Below are 17920 nucleotides of genomic sequence, written 5' to 3'. Positions count from 1 at the left end.
TAGAGCATGGTGGGCTATGATAACACACAATAGCTGGATAGTTTCTACAGCATTTTTTTTAAACATTCAGAATCACAGAAGTTAACTTGTGTAATATAAAAGGCAAAAAAGTAGATAGAAACCTACCAATACTGGTAGCTGGTGTCATGCACAAAACTGACCCTGCACGGCATGCAATGAAAGGTGGAGAAAATGAATAAAGGGAAAGAAACAAGTTAGCAACACAGAGTTAACCTTTGGAGTGAAATTCAAGCATAGTTCTAGAAAGGGAACAGTGAGTGCATACATCATTGACTAAGGCCATTCATGGTTTCACCTGTTTCCTGTAGGAGCTCAATCCCATAACGAGTACTCTGATCTGTAGTTGTACCCCTGAGCTAGGCTTGTGTATATGAGAACTAGGGTTATTATGTTGTATATCTATTATCATGAAGTGTATGTCACTGCTATTTCTGACAAGACTTAATATAAATATGACAAATATGACTTTATGTTTTCTATTTTCATATGGGAATTTTATATGCAGCCTTGTACATTCTCCCTGCATTGGCAGAAAAGTACAAATAGCACCCTAGCTGAAACCTCGTGGGAATAAAACAGCAAAGAAGCATATGGTTTACAATCAGACTAAGCACATTAATACAGTTTCACAGAAACTGAGGAACAGCAAAGCACTGCACTGTACTGCTAAGCAGGAAGCATGGCTTGCATGTGTTTTTAGCATGTATGGGGAGTGATCATTCCTGTTAATGCTTATAAGTGGGTATAGGAAGCCAGAAGCAGGAGCTGTTAATGTTAGGAGGGATGACAGCAACTAGAACAAGTTTTATATGAGCCTGAACACTCACAGGGATGATATAGCCACCCAGACCAACCACTATTGTCATCTCATGTCTGTGAGTGATTTTATATATGCTACAGATCTGCGGAGCTCAGTATGTTGTAAATAGCTCTGTATACTTCTTGTGCCACTAGCTCATTCACAACAGTTAATCATAAAATGTATACACAATTATGAACAAACAAATATAGGCATTTTTGAAGCTGTGAACTGTGCAAGGTTTTGTCCCCCCCTTCCCCTCCCTGTTTTTGGGGGTGGTGTTGGTTAAAAAGTTGAATGTTGATTTCGAATGGCTGTATGAAATTTGAAGGCCGTCAATATAGCTTGCTGTTACATGGAACCTCTGGTATGTCTGTTTTTCCTTCAGTCTATGCAGAAATACATATATGAGGTCTTAGCAGATGATGAATGATGGAATGTGACTATTGTAGAGAAAAGCTGTATGTTATGAAGGCATTTCATTCCTTTGACTGCGGACACCATATAATTTGCTAGAATGTGACAGATGTGACAAACTCAGTAAATACCTACTTGTATTGGAGCTATATTTAGAGCTTTGAGTCTGTATATATCATAGATTTTAAAGGGACCGGTAGTGGATCCAAGTATATGAATCTACCACTATATCCTGGAAGAGTAGTTGTTTGTTATTCTCCAAAGGTTTACTTTTCCTAATCCAGCTAAAAACTGTGCATCATACCATATTAGCATATTTCAGCATATTTTTCAGCTGGCTGAATTAGGAAGAGGACAACATTTAGAAGGTAATAAATAACAACAGTACTTTCAGTAAACACCTCCTTTTAAAGGGATCCAAGCAGCTTTCTTTTTCTGCAGTTTGTCCTGTTTTCTAATAGCTGAAGGAGCTGTAATTTCCACCCTCCACCTCTCTGCCATTATTTATCCAGGGGAAGGTGTGAATGTAATCAAGTGTGACTTTCTAAAGTGTTTGAAGTACAGTGTCCTATCTGCCTACCCCCTTCTGATTAAAGCTTTTGTTTGCTCATTGCTACTGCCAATTACAGCAATCCTTATCAGGACGCTCTTTCTGTGGACAGTAGGCTGTGGAAGTAAAGTAATAAAAGCCTCTAACAAATATTTAAATGTAAAAACAGGTAGAATTAAATTTATTGTTTGTCATAAGCTACATTGTTAATATGCATTTTTAATGTGCTATCGAGATGCTCTAAATGCTAAAAATGGTGCTCGGCTCACTTTAAGTTTAAAATACAGATGTATAAGATGTCAGTATTTGATTATCACGTTAAGATTTACCAGAAAAATGGTACATAACATTTTAATGATTGGAGTTCTAACAGTTTGACAAATACATGTGCCTATATTTGTAAAAGCTATTTAATTCTAAACTAAGCAATAAACATTTTTTACAGGCTATAAACACATTTTAAGCCAATGTAGAAACAGCATCCTAGAATTGCCTTTTAAAAATAACACCTTAGTAAGTTCACTCTATAGAAAGAAGGCAATAAGTGCATCCAATCAATTTTCTGACCAGCATGCAACTGCCATATTAATATAATATTTTTACTTTATTGGCTTTGTTTAATGGCTTTTGAGGAAACTGATGAATGGCATTAGAGTGAAGGGCAGCACACAGAAAATACACATTGTTTGCAGAGAAGCGGATAAGACATTCTTAAAATAAACAGCTGCAAGGGGAACAAATTCCAGCTAGCTAAAGGACCGTAGCATGGCAAATCAGGCCCAGAACATTCATACACAGAAATAAATGAGTCAATTTAGTTAGTTATTTGCAAGAGATCAAGTAAGGCAAATTCTTACATCATCTGGAAATAAAGGCAGAGTTGGCTTGCAGGCAGGATTATTGGTTAGAATAGGGCACGTTTTAGAAAAGTAAAGCATGAAACATCACTTTGGAACAAGCTACTTTTTATTGTAATAGCATTATCCAAATGTCTGTACCTGTTTTGGATAATGCAGCTTTATTATGTGCAAGTCTCACCACAATGTATGATGCTGGTAAAGGGAAGCCTGTCCCTCAAAAAACAGATTGCCATTCAAGTGTTCTAAGTGAATAATGGTGGTGTAGTAAAGTAGTCCTTCCTTTCCAAATCTCTCCTATTATACAATCCTTTTTATTTTGAATGCCTTCTGATGGCTAAACTGCCTGTAATATTAGATAGGGGGAATCAGAGCAAACAACATTGTTTTTAAATGATCACTTATTTTATTAAAAGTATAACTGTGTACGTATTACCACACCGCCAGTGAGTTGGGGGCAGGGCGTGCTGAAAGACAGCTCACCCTTCTGCCACTCAAATTAAAGGCGGCATATCGTACGTTCACAGAGAAAAATGAGTGGCTCCGTGCTACTGCACAGGCTGCCCATGAGCCTTTGCAGTGCAGCTGCACTCGTACACAGATGGGTGGGCGGCCATGAGCAATATTCAACATTAATGTCAAATAGGGAAAAAGGGGTCCCAGAGAGGGGACAGAAGGGCTTTGGAAGACGGGGAAGTCAGAAAAACTTTGATGAACATGGTGGGTCTGCCAAAAACTTAGTTCATCAAAGTTTGTGCAACTGCAGTTGCAGTCACAAACTAATAGTAACTCCACTATGTTCTGATTTGACCCAGGTGATGGTTTACAAGCTCTTGGCACCCAATAGAAGACAATGGTTTAAAAAGCCTGAAGTCCAAGTTTTCTGTATCTGTTGTTCTTGGGTGTTCATCTACCAGTGTTCTGTGTGTTTCTGTGTTGATTTCCTGTCCTCTACTGTGATTATTCATATGATTCCATCATGGCAAAGGCTCAGCATACAGTGAGATCTAACACAGTTGGCTGCAGTCAGGCCTGGCTGAGTTCAACCTTCAGCTACACTTGATTATTTGGCTGTTTGAGTAGCTGATGGGGCACTTGTATAGTATGGTTGTTGAATAATCTTACTCCATAAATAAAGTACAGTAACCATTTAAACAGTTCAATGTGTTTACTCTGGTCCCCTTGGTTGCATGTTACATTTAGTTTTAAGATCAGAAACCATTCAGCATAAAAAATATGCAATAATAGTGGAAACCTGGAAGAGAGCAAATACCTTCTCACACCACTGTAGGTCAGTCTTTCCAAACAGAATAAGAAGAGAAAACATGACACAATCACACGCCTCTATAGTCACAGAGCCTTTGCCTTTCAGCAAACACAACTGCACATAGGTCTCTGCCTAATCCTTTCTGCTGTTCACAATTTAGCCATATATCAAATATGGGGTTAATCACGAAATACAGCCATGGCCATATGGACAGACATATCATAAAACTAAGATTTACATTTGGAAATACTAGTGAATATTAATCCATGGCAGACAAAACAACAAAACAATTGCGCTTTTAGAGCGGATTCACACTACAAGAGCTTTTTAAGCGCTAGAGATTTTAAAAGCTCTTGCTAATGCAATGCTATGGGGTATTTTTTTTACAAAATCCCATTGCTCCAGTGTGAACACACACATAGGATAGCATTAGCAAGAGCTTTTAGAATCACAAAGTGCTTAGGAAAGCTCTTGTAGTGTGAACGCGCCCTGATGAAGCTGCAACCACATTGTAGCTGCATGAAGAGGTTTCTGAATAACATGAGATTTTTGGCTAACTTGCCAAGGCGTCAAGTGATTGGTATCTGAAACCAAAAGGGTGGATCAGAGCAGAACAAACACACTTCAGAACTGCCCTTGAGTTCTAAAGCAGTCTCCTACTTTGTAATTTGCCAAAGGGTAATATAATTACTGTAAATAACATCAAGTTACATTTCACATTAGGCTGGCAGGCTATACAACCTTCATTTAAGGCCCTTTTGTCATTAAACATTTAGGGCATATGCATATAAATATGCATGAGATGATGCCATATAAAGACGTCCAATGACTCATTTTCAAATATATCCATAAGCATAAACATTGCTAACAAAGACAAGCTAATCTTTTGAACAGGCTCTATGGTTGACCATGACCAAAAGAATTACTAAAAGCATCCACCATTCATTATAATGGAGAAGCTGTATTCTGCAGAATAGACCTACTCTGATTGTAATGAAGTCTTTCTGCCATTTTGTTCATCTAGTCTTGTACGTAGGGCATTTACTAAGTAAAACCCGGAGCATAACACTAGGCTAAAACGTTAATTGACCCAAATATTTCTAAGGATTCACCAAACCTTTTATTATGAAACTAAACATATTAAGCAAAAGAACAATATAATTTAAAGATTATACTGTAAGTATAATATTACATACATACATATTAAACAAAAGAACAATATAATTTAAAGATTATACTGTAAGTATAATATTACATACATGTCTTAATCAACAAATGTTTCATTAGCACCTAAGCTAAATACACATTCTCCTCGGGAGATATTCTCACAGGAGATATTTCCCCACCTTATCAATAAAATACATTTTAAGCCCTCAGCAAGCAAGAAAATACTTAAAATAGGTTAATTTCATTTTACCTACTTTTTGTACTTTTTCAATTGCTAGATATTGAAATGTTTTTTTGTAGATAAGATGAGAATGGTCTCCTGGGAGAAATTCAAGAGAAAATTGACTAAGTGCCCTGATTTCAAACCGGCAAGTTAAACCAGCTTGTATTGTCACGCCACATACTATATGACCGAAAAAAAATAAAAAAATCAAACAACCTATTGGAATTGGATAGTTTTCATTGATCCTTAATGTTTGTTTATAAAATTATGAGAGCATAAAAATATTAAACATCTTTATGTACGATTTGTATACTTTGTTGACATTGGTTCCTATAACCCTCAGCTCCTACTTGTACAATTTTCAAAAATTAGCTATAATTTACAAATGTTGTCATTACACACTGAAAGTTTTTTTTTTTTTAATAATGTCTGATATGGTGCCAAAATCAGCATGCTGCAAAATGGCCTTTATGTCCTGCAATGTGCTGCTGACTTCAGTTTTATATGTAGTGCGGTTTTCATGCTTCCATTGTGCATAGGAACATAACAAAAGCAACTGGCTGTTTTGGTGTTTTAGTGTAGGCAATTAAATGTATTAGTGAATAAAAACACATGGGAATCTGCTAGTCCATCTAATGACTTGCCTACTTTTTGTGGAAGATGTCCCGGTCATACTTAGGATGGGACGTTTTCCACAAAGTCACCAATTTAGGCCATACTTTGTGATCCTCAAATGTGAAATATCTTGACTGTTAAGGTAATTTACCCATGTTGTATGGGAGACTAAATTTAATAACTGAAATGTCACAATTTTTCACCCCATTCAAATGAAAAATAAAAGTATCAAGTGGAAAAGCCAACAGAAACCAAGAAGTTATACAGTAAAACCCCCATTATCCGGAACTCAGGCCTCTGGAAGTCTTAACTGTCATGGTCTGAGGAGGAGAACGGAGCAGAACTTGTGTTATTTTCAGAGCTGTAGCCAGCAGAATCAACTTACAGAACCTCCAGGGTTGTCTTCTATGCTTCTTGCAGCTCCCAGCAGCTTTCCTGTGTGCAAACACGACACCCAGCATGTCACATGACCCACATCAGGTCACAGGCACGCTTCAGGAACCGTACAGGAAAGCCGGTGGGAGCTGCAGGAGGTATTGAAGATGGTGCCTGGAGGTTTGGTAAATTGATACTGTTGCTTGCTTTTCTTCTCAAGCAACCAGCAAGCACACATAACCAACCTCAGGCAAACCCTGCCTGTGTCAGAAACTGGGGGCTTTACTGTACTATGATCTTTCTCTATGGATAGTTTTCAGGTGTTTAGGCAACTTTCTTTGCTTTTACAGATTAACGAGTTTGTCTATCCATACTGATTCATCAGTTTTAGAATGGTAATAGTAGGTTACCACCAATGTTCTATAGCTCTGAAGGACATTACCTTCTACAGTCATCACAACTGTATCAATGCTGCATTTTCCATACATAAAACACTATGCAACTGAATGACTCACAGCTAACTCTTCGGATCTACTGGTGCTGAAACCAGTGGGAGCTTATGGTTTCCCTATCTAGTTATGTTAATGAAAGGTCTTCTTCAGGAACAACACGCAGTTGAACTTTAATGTATGCATTCCCAATTTTATATGTTGATTAAAACAATGCATTAGTAGCCTAATTACACTGGTAGCTCCAACACTACAGTGACGGTACTTCTATGCACGTTCCTACTTATAGCAAAGGAAACATAGGTAGCTGTTATCGTGTGGTTGCAAGAGTGCCTAGCAGTAACCTGAACAAGGAGGTGGACATCTAGTAGAATGAACAAATGCTCAAACAATCAATGCACAGGAGCTAGTAATGACACTTCTTATTAATATGCATTTTTTATGCTGCGCTTCTACAATAAACACCATCCATTGCATTAGGAAAGACAGCCAGCATCAAATCAGCAAGTTTCCCACTTCAAAATGGTGACAGAAGCCTGACATCAACTTAGCTGTTGTACCACCTGACATAGCCAAATACGGGTACATTCTTTCACGTGGTGCAGTCTCATTACCACCTGTAGAACTAGCCTCACATTTTGCCAAATCCTGCCCTTGATTAATGACTGAGACTACAAAGTGGCAGTCTCCAATGTGCATGTAATATGGATAGAAGTTGACTACAACTTAAAAAGATTGCAGCAGCAATCAGAGCTGTTCATCGACTGCATAGTGATTTCTTGAAGCATACAATCAGCAAGGATTTTCTTTTGTTTTCTGTCCTTCAGAGACTGTGAGACATACCTGCTGGGAAAAATGCAGCAGGCTGCTGCAACTGAGCGCTGGCCAGAGCCTGTTGGTAGTGCAAGACACTAGGGTTAAAAAGTGCGCTGGCACCATTGCTTTTTTCTAGAGCTGGTCTCTTTGGTAAAGAGTGAAGGACGCCGGGTGGAAAAGCCTGTTAATAAAGAATTAAATGACACTTGTAGGAATCAGAATGTCTGAACACACATTCAAATACACACATAAAAAAACAAAACTAAATATGTATCGTGATAAAATTTGAAAGAAAAATATCAATTAAAAAAAAGATGCCTTGCCATGCACCTTAACTCAAACTGAGGCGATGCAGAATGAGTGAGATTTGGTTACTGGTAGCAGAAGCATGGTTCCTCTAACTTTAAGTCTGTAGTAATAAGCCTACAGAAATGAATATATTACAGTATAGCGTTATAGAAGCTATGTAAATCAGATTGTATTTCTGATTTCATCTATCTTATATAAACACATAGATATGCATATGCTAAAAGAGGAATTTTAAAAACATTCAATATTAATCTATCACTTCCTGGTGTCAAATTGACTCCTTTGTATGAAAACATTAACAATAGGTAATATAGGAGGTCGTATTCAATTCTATCTTGTATACAAGTACTTCAAAATGAAGCTGTATTAGCAATGTAAAAGCATTTTCTTAATACATGAAAAAAAATGAAGATGGCTAAAAAACAACTTTGATAGCTCCCATACACTAATAATATGCATTGGTTGTCTCAGATGTTGTTAAAAAAGCAATAACAAAAATATTAGTTGCTTAATTGAACAAAAAAAAAAAAAGCTACATGCAAAGCAAAAGGTGAAAGGTCAAAGTACCAGATCTACAGTTGCTTCGAGAGGTCGCTTCATTGCTTTGGCAGTCGACTGCGTCTTTTAATAACAGGCAGCGAGCACATGATGGCAGTGGGCCAATGGGATTCAAGCGAATTAACATACAGGTAAACAGCAAGCAGAGGTGCATCATGGGAACGGCATTGCATTGTGGATAGGTGAGAAGGAAAAAAATATTCTGAATGCAATATACAACATATAAAACACTAGGCATGCACAACAACAAAAATGTTTCTTTAAAGAAATGAATATTACACCTTGAATTAGTACTAAAGCAAAATGCATCTACTATACCTTAGTTAAAAGCAGATAAGAGAGTAAAATACAGATCTTTGGAATTAGAGGCAACCAAATTAATAGGCATTTCTCAGACTGCAGAAAGCATTTAGCAAATTACAGATCAATTGGTAGCAAGATTAAATGCCTTCCACCATGGCAGACGAGACGTTAGTTGCTTTTATGGTTTTTAACACGTGCTGCCACATCAGCAAAACATCGTCATTGTATTTTACTACTCTTGGAAAGTATATTGATGCCTAGTAAATTTAAAGCAAATGAAATATTTGATATATTTTTGGGTGATCATTTCAAGTTCTTGTATTGCAAGATAACAATTCAACAGTACATAAAAGTTAAGCAAAGTACACATTGACAGAAAAGTATTCATCTAGTAGTATATGAACAATGCTAGCTTGTCAGTTTTTCCATGGTGCAAACTGAGAATGTGCTTAAGAATAGTGTTAACTTATTTTTCAGAAATGTAACTGCACTAATACTGATCAGAAAAAAACATAACGTTTGACGCAACATCTAACAAATAAGTTCAGTTCAAGGGAAGCCTTATTCTCATGAGAATGTGTAGGTGGAGGTGAGCTGTATTTGTGCTTAGCTGTATTTACTGTATCATTAACACAGTTCACAGCAACCTCTTTACAGAATATTGATCTTTATGTCTGTAGGTGTCTGTACTCATGTGAAGATGTTTCAATCAAAGATGTGCAGAGAAGTGTAGTAAGATGAAACAATGCCCTAACGATCTGTGAAGAGGTAACTATCTATTTATAAATTCTCATGTGTGGATTGGGTGTTTGGCTTCACTTTATTGCAAATCACCACTGTATTAATCCAAGTGTGTTTTCTACAGAATAAATGAGTGCTCTTACATGTACACATTCCATAATTATAATTGAATCAGATGAAAATCGGTGCGATCCAAGAGCATGCTGATCAACAAGGCAACCAATTTTGGTTCAAAATTGGTAACATGTATTGATCAGACAGGCTGGAAAATATTGGCCAGACATGCTCGATCGGGTGTGTGGGCGTAATGGCGTGTGATAATCAGGAAGGACAAAAGCAACGGAAACCCCCGGCCGCTGTACTCCTTAATGCTTTATGTTCCCCCTGATGTCCCGTGCAGTTATACTTTACCTGTTACTCCGCCCACTAGTGTCCGCTGTACTTCCGTGTTCTGGCCCCATGTGGCTACTGGCATATAGCACGTGGGGCGTGTGTGATGTCACAACCTCGCCCCACGTGCTATAAGGCTGGAAACCATGTGGGGGCGCAAATGCGGAAGTTCAGCAGACACAGCAGCGGACACTAGTGGGTGGCATGACAGGTAAAGTATAACTGCACAGGACCCCGGGGGGCTGAGGGGTGGGACTTGAAATGAAACATTAAGGGGACAGAGGGAAGAGGTGGCGTCACAAGGCCAATTCCTGCAAGATTTCATGTTGAAATCGATCAGGAATCAGCCTGCAGTTTATGGTGGCCACAGATCAGTGATCTGTCTCTTGGTCGATCGGCAGACTAAATTGCTAGATGTATGGGTATCTTAAATCCATCACTCAAGAGTACAATCTGCTTGCTTTAAGCTTACGGACAGAACTCATCCATTCACAAATCTAGGGAGTTTAGTCTGATGAGGGTGCAATGCTGATGGCATGCCTATGATTTTCATGCTAGCACTTTTTCACTTAAAACAAATCTTTATTTTTTATCATGAGGCTGAGGAGTCTATAGTTTTCGCAAAACTTTCATTAAACATCTTTCCTCACAAAAAAAAGGTATTCAGGTATTCCCTGCTTTACAAACAATCGACTAATGAACAGTTTGCGGTTTCAAGCCCTCTGCTGTGAGCCATTGCTGACCGAGACCGCAGTGAGTTTACAGTGGAGTGGGACTGTCTTGGTGGAATGTAGAAAGCAGTGGAGGCATAAAAGGGGGCAGAGGAGAAACAAAGGGAGTGATAGGTGACAGAAAGGGGGCACAGGTGGCACCACGAGGGCAGTGGAAGCAAAGAGAGGGCACAGAAGGACATAAAGAGGCATATGAGGACAGGAAAAGGCACAGGGGGACCCTGGAAGCACAGAGGAGGACAGGAGAGACACTGGTGGCACAGAGGGGGAAGGAGTATAGACAGTTATCTATCCAATAAAAATGCAGTATGAAAGTGAGTTACAGGAACCAGCCAGCCAAGAGTATATTTAACCTCCTTAGCGGTAACCCCGAGCTGAGCTCGGGGTAAGCAGCCGCGGAGGATATCTCAGCCCCTGGTGGGGCGATTTCCTTTCTGTAAATTTCTGTATGCGCAACCAGCACTTTGCTAGCTGCGCCAGAGCCCTGCGCAGCCCAGACCAATCAGTTCCGGGCAGCGCAAAGGGCTGGATCGGATGGGTCTGATGTCAGGACGTCGGCTGACGTCCATGACGTCATTCCGATCGTCGCCATGGCGACAGGAGAAGCCAAACAGGAGATCGCGTTCTATACGCGATCTCCTGTTTACTTTTGTTGCCGGCGGCGATCGGACTAGAGGGACACATGCGCCCTCTAGTGGTGTTTTATGTAGCTACCACTCAGGTAGCTACATGAAACAAAAAAAAAATATTTCAAAAAAAGTGCAATGTAGCCTCCTTGGCGGAAAAATTGAGCCGCCAAGGAGGTTAAAGAGGCTGAACTAGGTCTTGAAAGGACAACTATGATGACAAACTGTAAAACTGAACACATGTAAGATTTCCATTTGTCCCATAGTAATATGCATTGTACATTGTTTTATATGTAGTGGTCTTTAAGACAGGTTAGAAACTACGGTAGTTCATCTCTTCATGGGGAATTCTTACAGTTTCATTTATTCTTTTGAAAGCACTTACTGAATAGCAGTGGCACAGTCCAATTTCCAGAACACTGGGTATGAGGAGGCAGGCTAGCCAGCATTACTGTATAGGTCCTTGACAGCGAGTGATTTTTAAAAAATAAAGGAAACCTTGAGAATCCCCTGTGAGGAGGACTAGTCAAAAACTGAGAGGTGCAGAACTGTCACATTAATAATGCCTACTGCAGTGACATGGGAAATATTTACTGTGCATTTAACTCTGGGACAAAGTTACATACAGCCTCTCTATATGAATACACATATTTTAATCATTACAGTTTTTTGTCGTTGTCATAGTGGTTCTTTATTACTAACATGAAAAGCATTTGGATGACATCACCTCAAAGTTATATATCTCACTGTCTCTCTGGTTTAAAATGGTTTTCTTCAGTTTGTCATTGCAAACCATGTTCAAATGTAATTGTGAGCACAGTGCATGAGCAGCACCTCACGGTGGTAAAGCCATAGCCAACTGATCCTTAAAATGTGTTCTGTAAAACTGTATACAGCTAAGCTTGTTAAAATAAATCTGTCATGAGGGAAGTATGGAGATTTGACACCGCCTCATCAAATTGCTTTGTGTTTGCTATGACTTGAGGCATTCTGAGTCACTAACCAGGACCCGGTATACAAGTACAGGAAGAAAAAAACAGTATTTTTAATTATAGCCAATAAACTAGCATTTAGAGGGCAGCAATGGCAGACCTCATATTTCCTCTCATGACAGAGCTTTAACAAATGACATCAAATGAATTGCTGCTGTGTATTTAAATGATACTGGATGCAAAGCAAATGGGCATAAAATGAATATATGTTAGCGTTAACATGAACATGTTTTGTTATATATATATTTTTTCTATACATGTTTTGTTGTATATATATTTTTTTCTATCAGATTAGTGCAGTTGGTTTATGTGAAGTGTTATCATAACTTTGTACAAACTCTTTAAATTCCATTAAAACCCAACATAATATAGAAAGTAGTTTAGCCCATTTGAAAGTGAATTATACCAGAAATATACATTTGAAATACTGAATACTACTTGCCCACAAAAACATAATTGGCAGACTATAGTAAATGTAGAAATCATCAACCTGAATAAACTTTATATTGCAAAAAATTATATTTATTTTAATAAGACTTAATAAGATTTAAAAGTCTCACAATGATGTATTACCTATAAATCCAAAATATATTGTTAAATTGTTATCAATTGAGAAATCAGGGCTGCAGCTTTTCTTCCAACACACATTTCTGACTGAATTGGTATTTATATCAGTATTATAGACTTTAAGCTGTTGATGATGGATGAAAGCATCTTTGAAGCATTATTTGGCAATCACTATACCACTGCTTATCTCCCCCTGTACTGCTCTGCAGATCTTCCAGCACATTCCTCACATACGAGCAGGGAAGGTGACTGAATCACCCGTGGCAAACAGCAGGGACTACAATACTATATGGGAACTTTCACCCTGTTCTCTGCACCAGTGTGGAGGGGGTAAAGCAGTCATGTAGGAAATAATGGAGGGTAGGGACAGTGACATAATGGAGGTCATTCCGTGGGAGGGGGGGGGGGGGGCTGGGAAAAGCCAAGCAGCAGAGGAGCACTACAGTATCTGTAGATACAATATAGAACATAGATCAGATGCCTCTGCCTACACAAACATCTCCAGGCATGCCTCACGGGAGTATTGTGGGGTTAGGTCATCTCTAATATGTTGCCTAGGTGTGCAGAGCCAGGGAGCATAAGCAAGGTGCAAGAGAAATAAGGAATCTATTCCCGGCCTAGACTAATCAGTATATCTTCCGCATTATAGAAGAGTCGCTAAACTGTTTATTTTGTTATTTTCAGGCCTCAGAAGAGGTTACTTTTTGGACAGTTAGGTTTCCTCTAGTTGGATCAACTTAACGAATGTGATTTTTTAACTACTTGCCGACTGCTACACAACAATTGGCGTGAGCAGTGCGACAGCCCCAGGACCGCTCCACGATGATTGGCGTGAATGGCCGCTTATGGTGCTAGCAGGAGATCGCACGCAGGCTGCAGGTGCATCTCCTGCCTTCAGTCTCCCAGCGACGATCACCACTCGGGGACTGTTAGACTGCAAAACCGCCGTCTATAAACATTGTACAGCGCTGCGATCTGCAGCAGCGCTGTACTGACACGGCTGTCCCCTCCATTACTACGGAAGTGTTCCGCAGTCATAGGCTGAAGCCTATGACAGCCGATGACGCCGATTAGCTGGTGGAGGGAGGGAGAGAGGGAGCTGGGGAAGAAAAATAAAGAAATATATTGTAAAAATAATAAAATAAATATTTATAAAAAAAAAAAAAACACCGGGGAAGCGATCAGACCCCACCAACAGAGAGCTCTGTTGGTGAGGAGAAAAGGGGGAGGGGAATCACTTGTGTCCTGAGTTGTACGGCCCTGCAGCTTGGCCTTAAAGCTGCAGTGGCCAATTTCAAGAAAAAGGGCCTGGTCTTTATAGGGGTGTTAAAGAGAACCCGAGGTGTGTTTAAAGAATGTTATCTGCATACAGAGGCTGGATCTGCCTATACAGCCCAGCCTCTGTTGCTATCCCAAACCCCACTAAGGTCCCCCTGCACTCTGCAATCCCTCATAAATCACAGTCGTGCTGTGAGGCTGTGTTTACATCTGTAGTGTCAGTCTCAGCTGCTCCCCCGCCTCCTGCATAGCTCCGGTCCCTGCCCCATCCCTTCCCTCCAATCAGCAGGGAGGGAAGGGATGCAGGCGGGGACTGGAGTTCTGCAGGAGGCGGAGAGAGCAGCAGACTGACACTATAGAGATAAACACAGCCAGCTCTGACAAGCTGTTTGTCAGCAGCGTGGCTGTGATTTATGAGGGATTGCAGAGTGCAGGGGGACCTTAGGGGGGTTTGGGATAGCAACAGAGGCTGGGCTGTATAGGCAGATCCAGCCTCTGTATGCAGATAATATTCTTCAAACCCACCTCGGGTTCTCTTTAACACTGCGGCCCTCAAGTGGTTAAATTTGCTTTATTAATATAGACCCACTATATCATGTCCTCACTTTCGGCATAAGTCCCAACAAATGCCAAATAATACCATTCAGCTAGTTTAATACTAGCTGAATTAAATGGTTCTGTGAGACATAAAGACTTACATTAAGCCAGATCAGAATTTCCTGATCAGTGGCTGAATACCAAATCAACGTACATATGTACTGTAAATGATAGCTCTACAGATAGACCATATGATCCAGTTCTTGCCATACTACATTGATCAGTTATTTGATGTAGCACAAGGTATGCCATGATCATGACCGTTATTTACCAGTATGACCGATCAATCAATGGCTAATAGAGCACTCATATATTGAACATATTAGATGTGTCTGCAGGAAACTTCATTTGTGATCAAAAGGCAAGGTGATATTTTTTTCATTGGAAATTAAAACTTACTTGATTGTGTGTACTAAGCCTTAGGCTACTGTTTTACACCAGCAGCTGTGGGAGCACTATATGGCCAACTGCTCTGCTCTCTCTTCTAAAATTAGGTTTTGTGTCTTTGTGTATCGAAAACACTAGATGCTGTCTATTTAAAAATAAGTAATGCTGTGTTTAGGAAAATTGCAAATTTTAAAATGAAGCTTGCAAATTTTAAAGCAAACCTTACGTAAACTGTAAAAAAAAAAGTTAGACTCACCTATCTAGACGTACAGCTCTGGATCCTATAGAGCCTTTCCAGTCCTCTCTCCACCTCCTCATTCCCCCGTTATAAATTGTCACCTTTAGGACTCCACAGAAGGCTTTAGAAGCACTCGCATTCCCGAGTGCTTCTGAATCCTGCCCGAGGAGGGCCGATTACATATACGACCTGTGGGTCAAATAATTCCACCAGGAGGACAGCGGGGACTTCCGTGGCGCTGTTGGGGTTCAGAGCCTTCTCTCTGAATAGGTATCTAACTTATTTTGCATCTCACTTCAGTGTCACTTTAAGTTGTATTTAAAAGGGGGGGATGGAAGAAGTATCTGATATACTAGTGTCTCCTTATGTGTATACATTACAACCGGGGGATCTCATACATCTAAATGCAGCTTCCAAAAACTAGTTGAAGCTAAAAACACACTTTGTGTGTCCCATTTTATAAACTGTGTGCGTTTTATATCAGGTATTGGCCTGAGCGCCTATTAGTGCTCACCACTAATTTATTCACATGACAGCAATTAACCATATTTAAATATATTTTCTTATGATCTCAAACGTTCCATTACCCAGAGGAAAAGAAATGTTTTCTCTGCAATGAGTCAGAAGCTGGCAAGCGCACTGGCAGAACAGCTTTACTCCTGCACTGCTACAAGAAATGTGGTGTACTTCTGTCATGACGTTCCTTTCAAGGGTAGGGAAAGAATAATAGGGATGTGTGTGAAAACAGATTTGTGCTATTCTATGGCTGCTGCACGCCCACAGAAAATGCTACATTCTCTAAGAGGAAAATTATCCCCACAGGGTGTGCTTTTCCCACTTCACAATTATTGTGTATTGTTCCAGGTACTCATAAAGGGCAACTCCAGCCAAAGAGCAAAATGCCCAGTATTAGCCTACACATGTGACCTGCTTTAACCAATTAAGTATTTGCAATAATGTTCAGCCAGACGTGGTTCTCACAACTGAACACTACAGGGACACCAACATTCTTAGTGTCAGTGGTCTATGAACCAAATATACAAGGGTTGTAAGCTTGGTCCCTGAGCTTTCAATCAACTGATACACTGGAGAATCATCAGCTTTGGCCCCAGGTTTCCTAAATACGAACCAACAATGCCATGGTTGGAATTGTCAGACACATATCCGCTTGCCTTCAAATATTTTTTTCCCGTAAACTCTGATTTGGGATATTTTGATCATATTTATGCTAAAATACTCTGGATGATGCTAGTTTATTCATCAAAAAAAAGTTTTTGTAATAGGCTTGGGTCTAAGGCGTGGGACACACTTGACTTTCAGTTTTTTGTGTGCATGTGTTTCTGTGTGCGTTTTCAGCACACCATGTGTTTTTTTTACATACAGAAAAATGTGCGCTTTTTTTCACAGCAGCTAATGTAATTGATAGAGAAAACTGACAAAATTTGCAGATTTTGCTGTAGGATGTCATTTTTTTTTCTGCGTGCGAAAAACGCATTAAGTGTGAACTAGCCCATTGATTAACATGAGTTCTCGGTTTAAAACTGCAGAAAATGTGCACAAAATAGACACTAATATGTAGCCCAGGTGAAGAAAATGGCCATGTTTCTGTATAGGTCAGTTCACATCTACACATTTTAACTGAAAGATTTTTCACAATGTACGGATGCAGATGAACTGAATCGTTAAAATGCATCAGTGTACACTAGCCCTTATTCTGCGGAGCTGTCCAATGGAACTGCTTTAGTAACTGCTAGTATTATGTTGTGTCCAGAATAGATGGGTTGCGCTAGAATACTGTTCTCCTCCTCTCGGGTGTAATCTGGCCAAGTCTGGGCAATATGCAATTCACTTTTTCTCCTGAGTGTTCTCCTAGTCCAGTGTTTCTCAAACCTGACCTTGTGACTCCCCAACGTTGCATGTTTTGCAGGCAACCTCACATATGCACAGGTGGTGTAATTAGTGTCTCAGCTACATGGAATCCACTTAGCTGAGACACTAATTACCCCACCAGTGCATAGGTGAGGTTGCCTGCAAAACATGCACCGTTGGGGAGTCAGGAGGACAGGTTTGAGAAACACTGGACTAGGTGATATGTTCCCACCTTGTCAATAAAATGCCTTTTAAAGAGACTGAGAGATCAGATACCTACAGCTCTGATACTTACCCGGGGCTTTCTCCTGCCCCATAAACATGTCTAAGTCCCACACCATTCTCCCTCGGTCTGCCGTTCAGCCGCGGTGATCTCCATTACGAGCCTCAGTCGATTCCACTCAGGGTCTACTGCACAGACCTCCTGCACATGCGTTGCAGACCCGGAGTGACATCACTGAGCCTCAAAATGGAGCTCACCGCGGCTGAACGGCAGACTGCGGGAGGACGACGTGGGACTTAAACGTGTTTATGGGGCGGGAGGAAGCCCCGGGAAAGTATCAGAGCTGTAGTGTATGTGATCTCTGAGTCCCTTTAAACCCCCATCAAGCAAGGAGATACTCGAAACAATTTTGACAGTACTTTTCCCACCACTTATTTTTTTGCAAAACACTGAAAATGAACTCCTAGGAGGAAAAATTAATTGCATATGGCCCCTTGTGTCTCCCATTTAGCACTAGTTTAATGTACTGACAATCTGGTTTACTTTCGCCTGACT

At 40.0% G+C, this 17920-nt stretch overlaps 1 protein-coding gene and 1 long non-coding RNA gene across 16 annotated transcripts in view; one reads left to right on the top strand and one right to left on the bottom strand.

The window, feature by feature from the left end:
- Positions 1 to 17920, bottom strand: part of MBNL2 (muscleblind like splicing regulator 2) — a 236623-nt gene that overhangs the window by 18909 nt on the left and 199794 nt on the right. For 8 of the 15 annotated variants that reach the window (XM_068267935.1, XM_068267934.1, XM_068267940.1 and 5 more), the window contains 3 exons: positions 8433 to 8486; positions 7584 to 7737; positions 127 to 162 (listed from right to left, as the gene is read on the bottom strand). In XM_068267935.1, coding sequence (XP_068124036.1) covers positions 127 to 162; positions 7584 to 7737; positions 8433 to 8486 — 244 coding nt within the window. The remainder of the gene's footprint in view (positions 1 to 126; positions 163 to 7583; positions 7738 to 8432; positions 8487 to 17920) is intronic. The other 7 variants (XM_068267946.1, XM_068267948.1, XM_068267947.1 and 4 more) reach the window with 4 other exon arrangements.
- LOC137546028 (uncharacterized) overlaps positions 1 to 17920 on the top strand; it is a 46210-nt gene that overhangs the window by 13964 nt on the left and 14326 nt on the right. Inside the window, exon 2 of the long non-coding RNA XR_011026155.1 lies at positions 9407 to 9494. This is a non-coding gene — a long non-coding RNA (uncharacterized lncRNA). The remainder of the gene's footprint in view (positions 1 to 9406; positions 9495 to 17920) is intronic.

The sequence above is a fragment of the Hyperolius riggenbachi genome, chromosome 2, assembly GCF_040937935.1.
Source record: "Hyperolius riggenbachi isolate aHypRig1 chromosome 2, aHypRig1.pri, whole genome shotgun sequence".
Classification (NCBI taxonomy): Eukaryota; Metazoa; Chordata; class Amphibia; order Anura; family Hyperoliidae; genus Hyperolius; species Hyperolius riggenbachi.
Note: the sequence above shows the minus strand (reverse complement) of the source record. Positions and strands in the feature narration are given on the sequence as shown.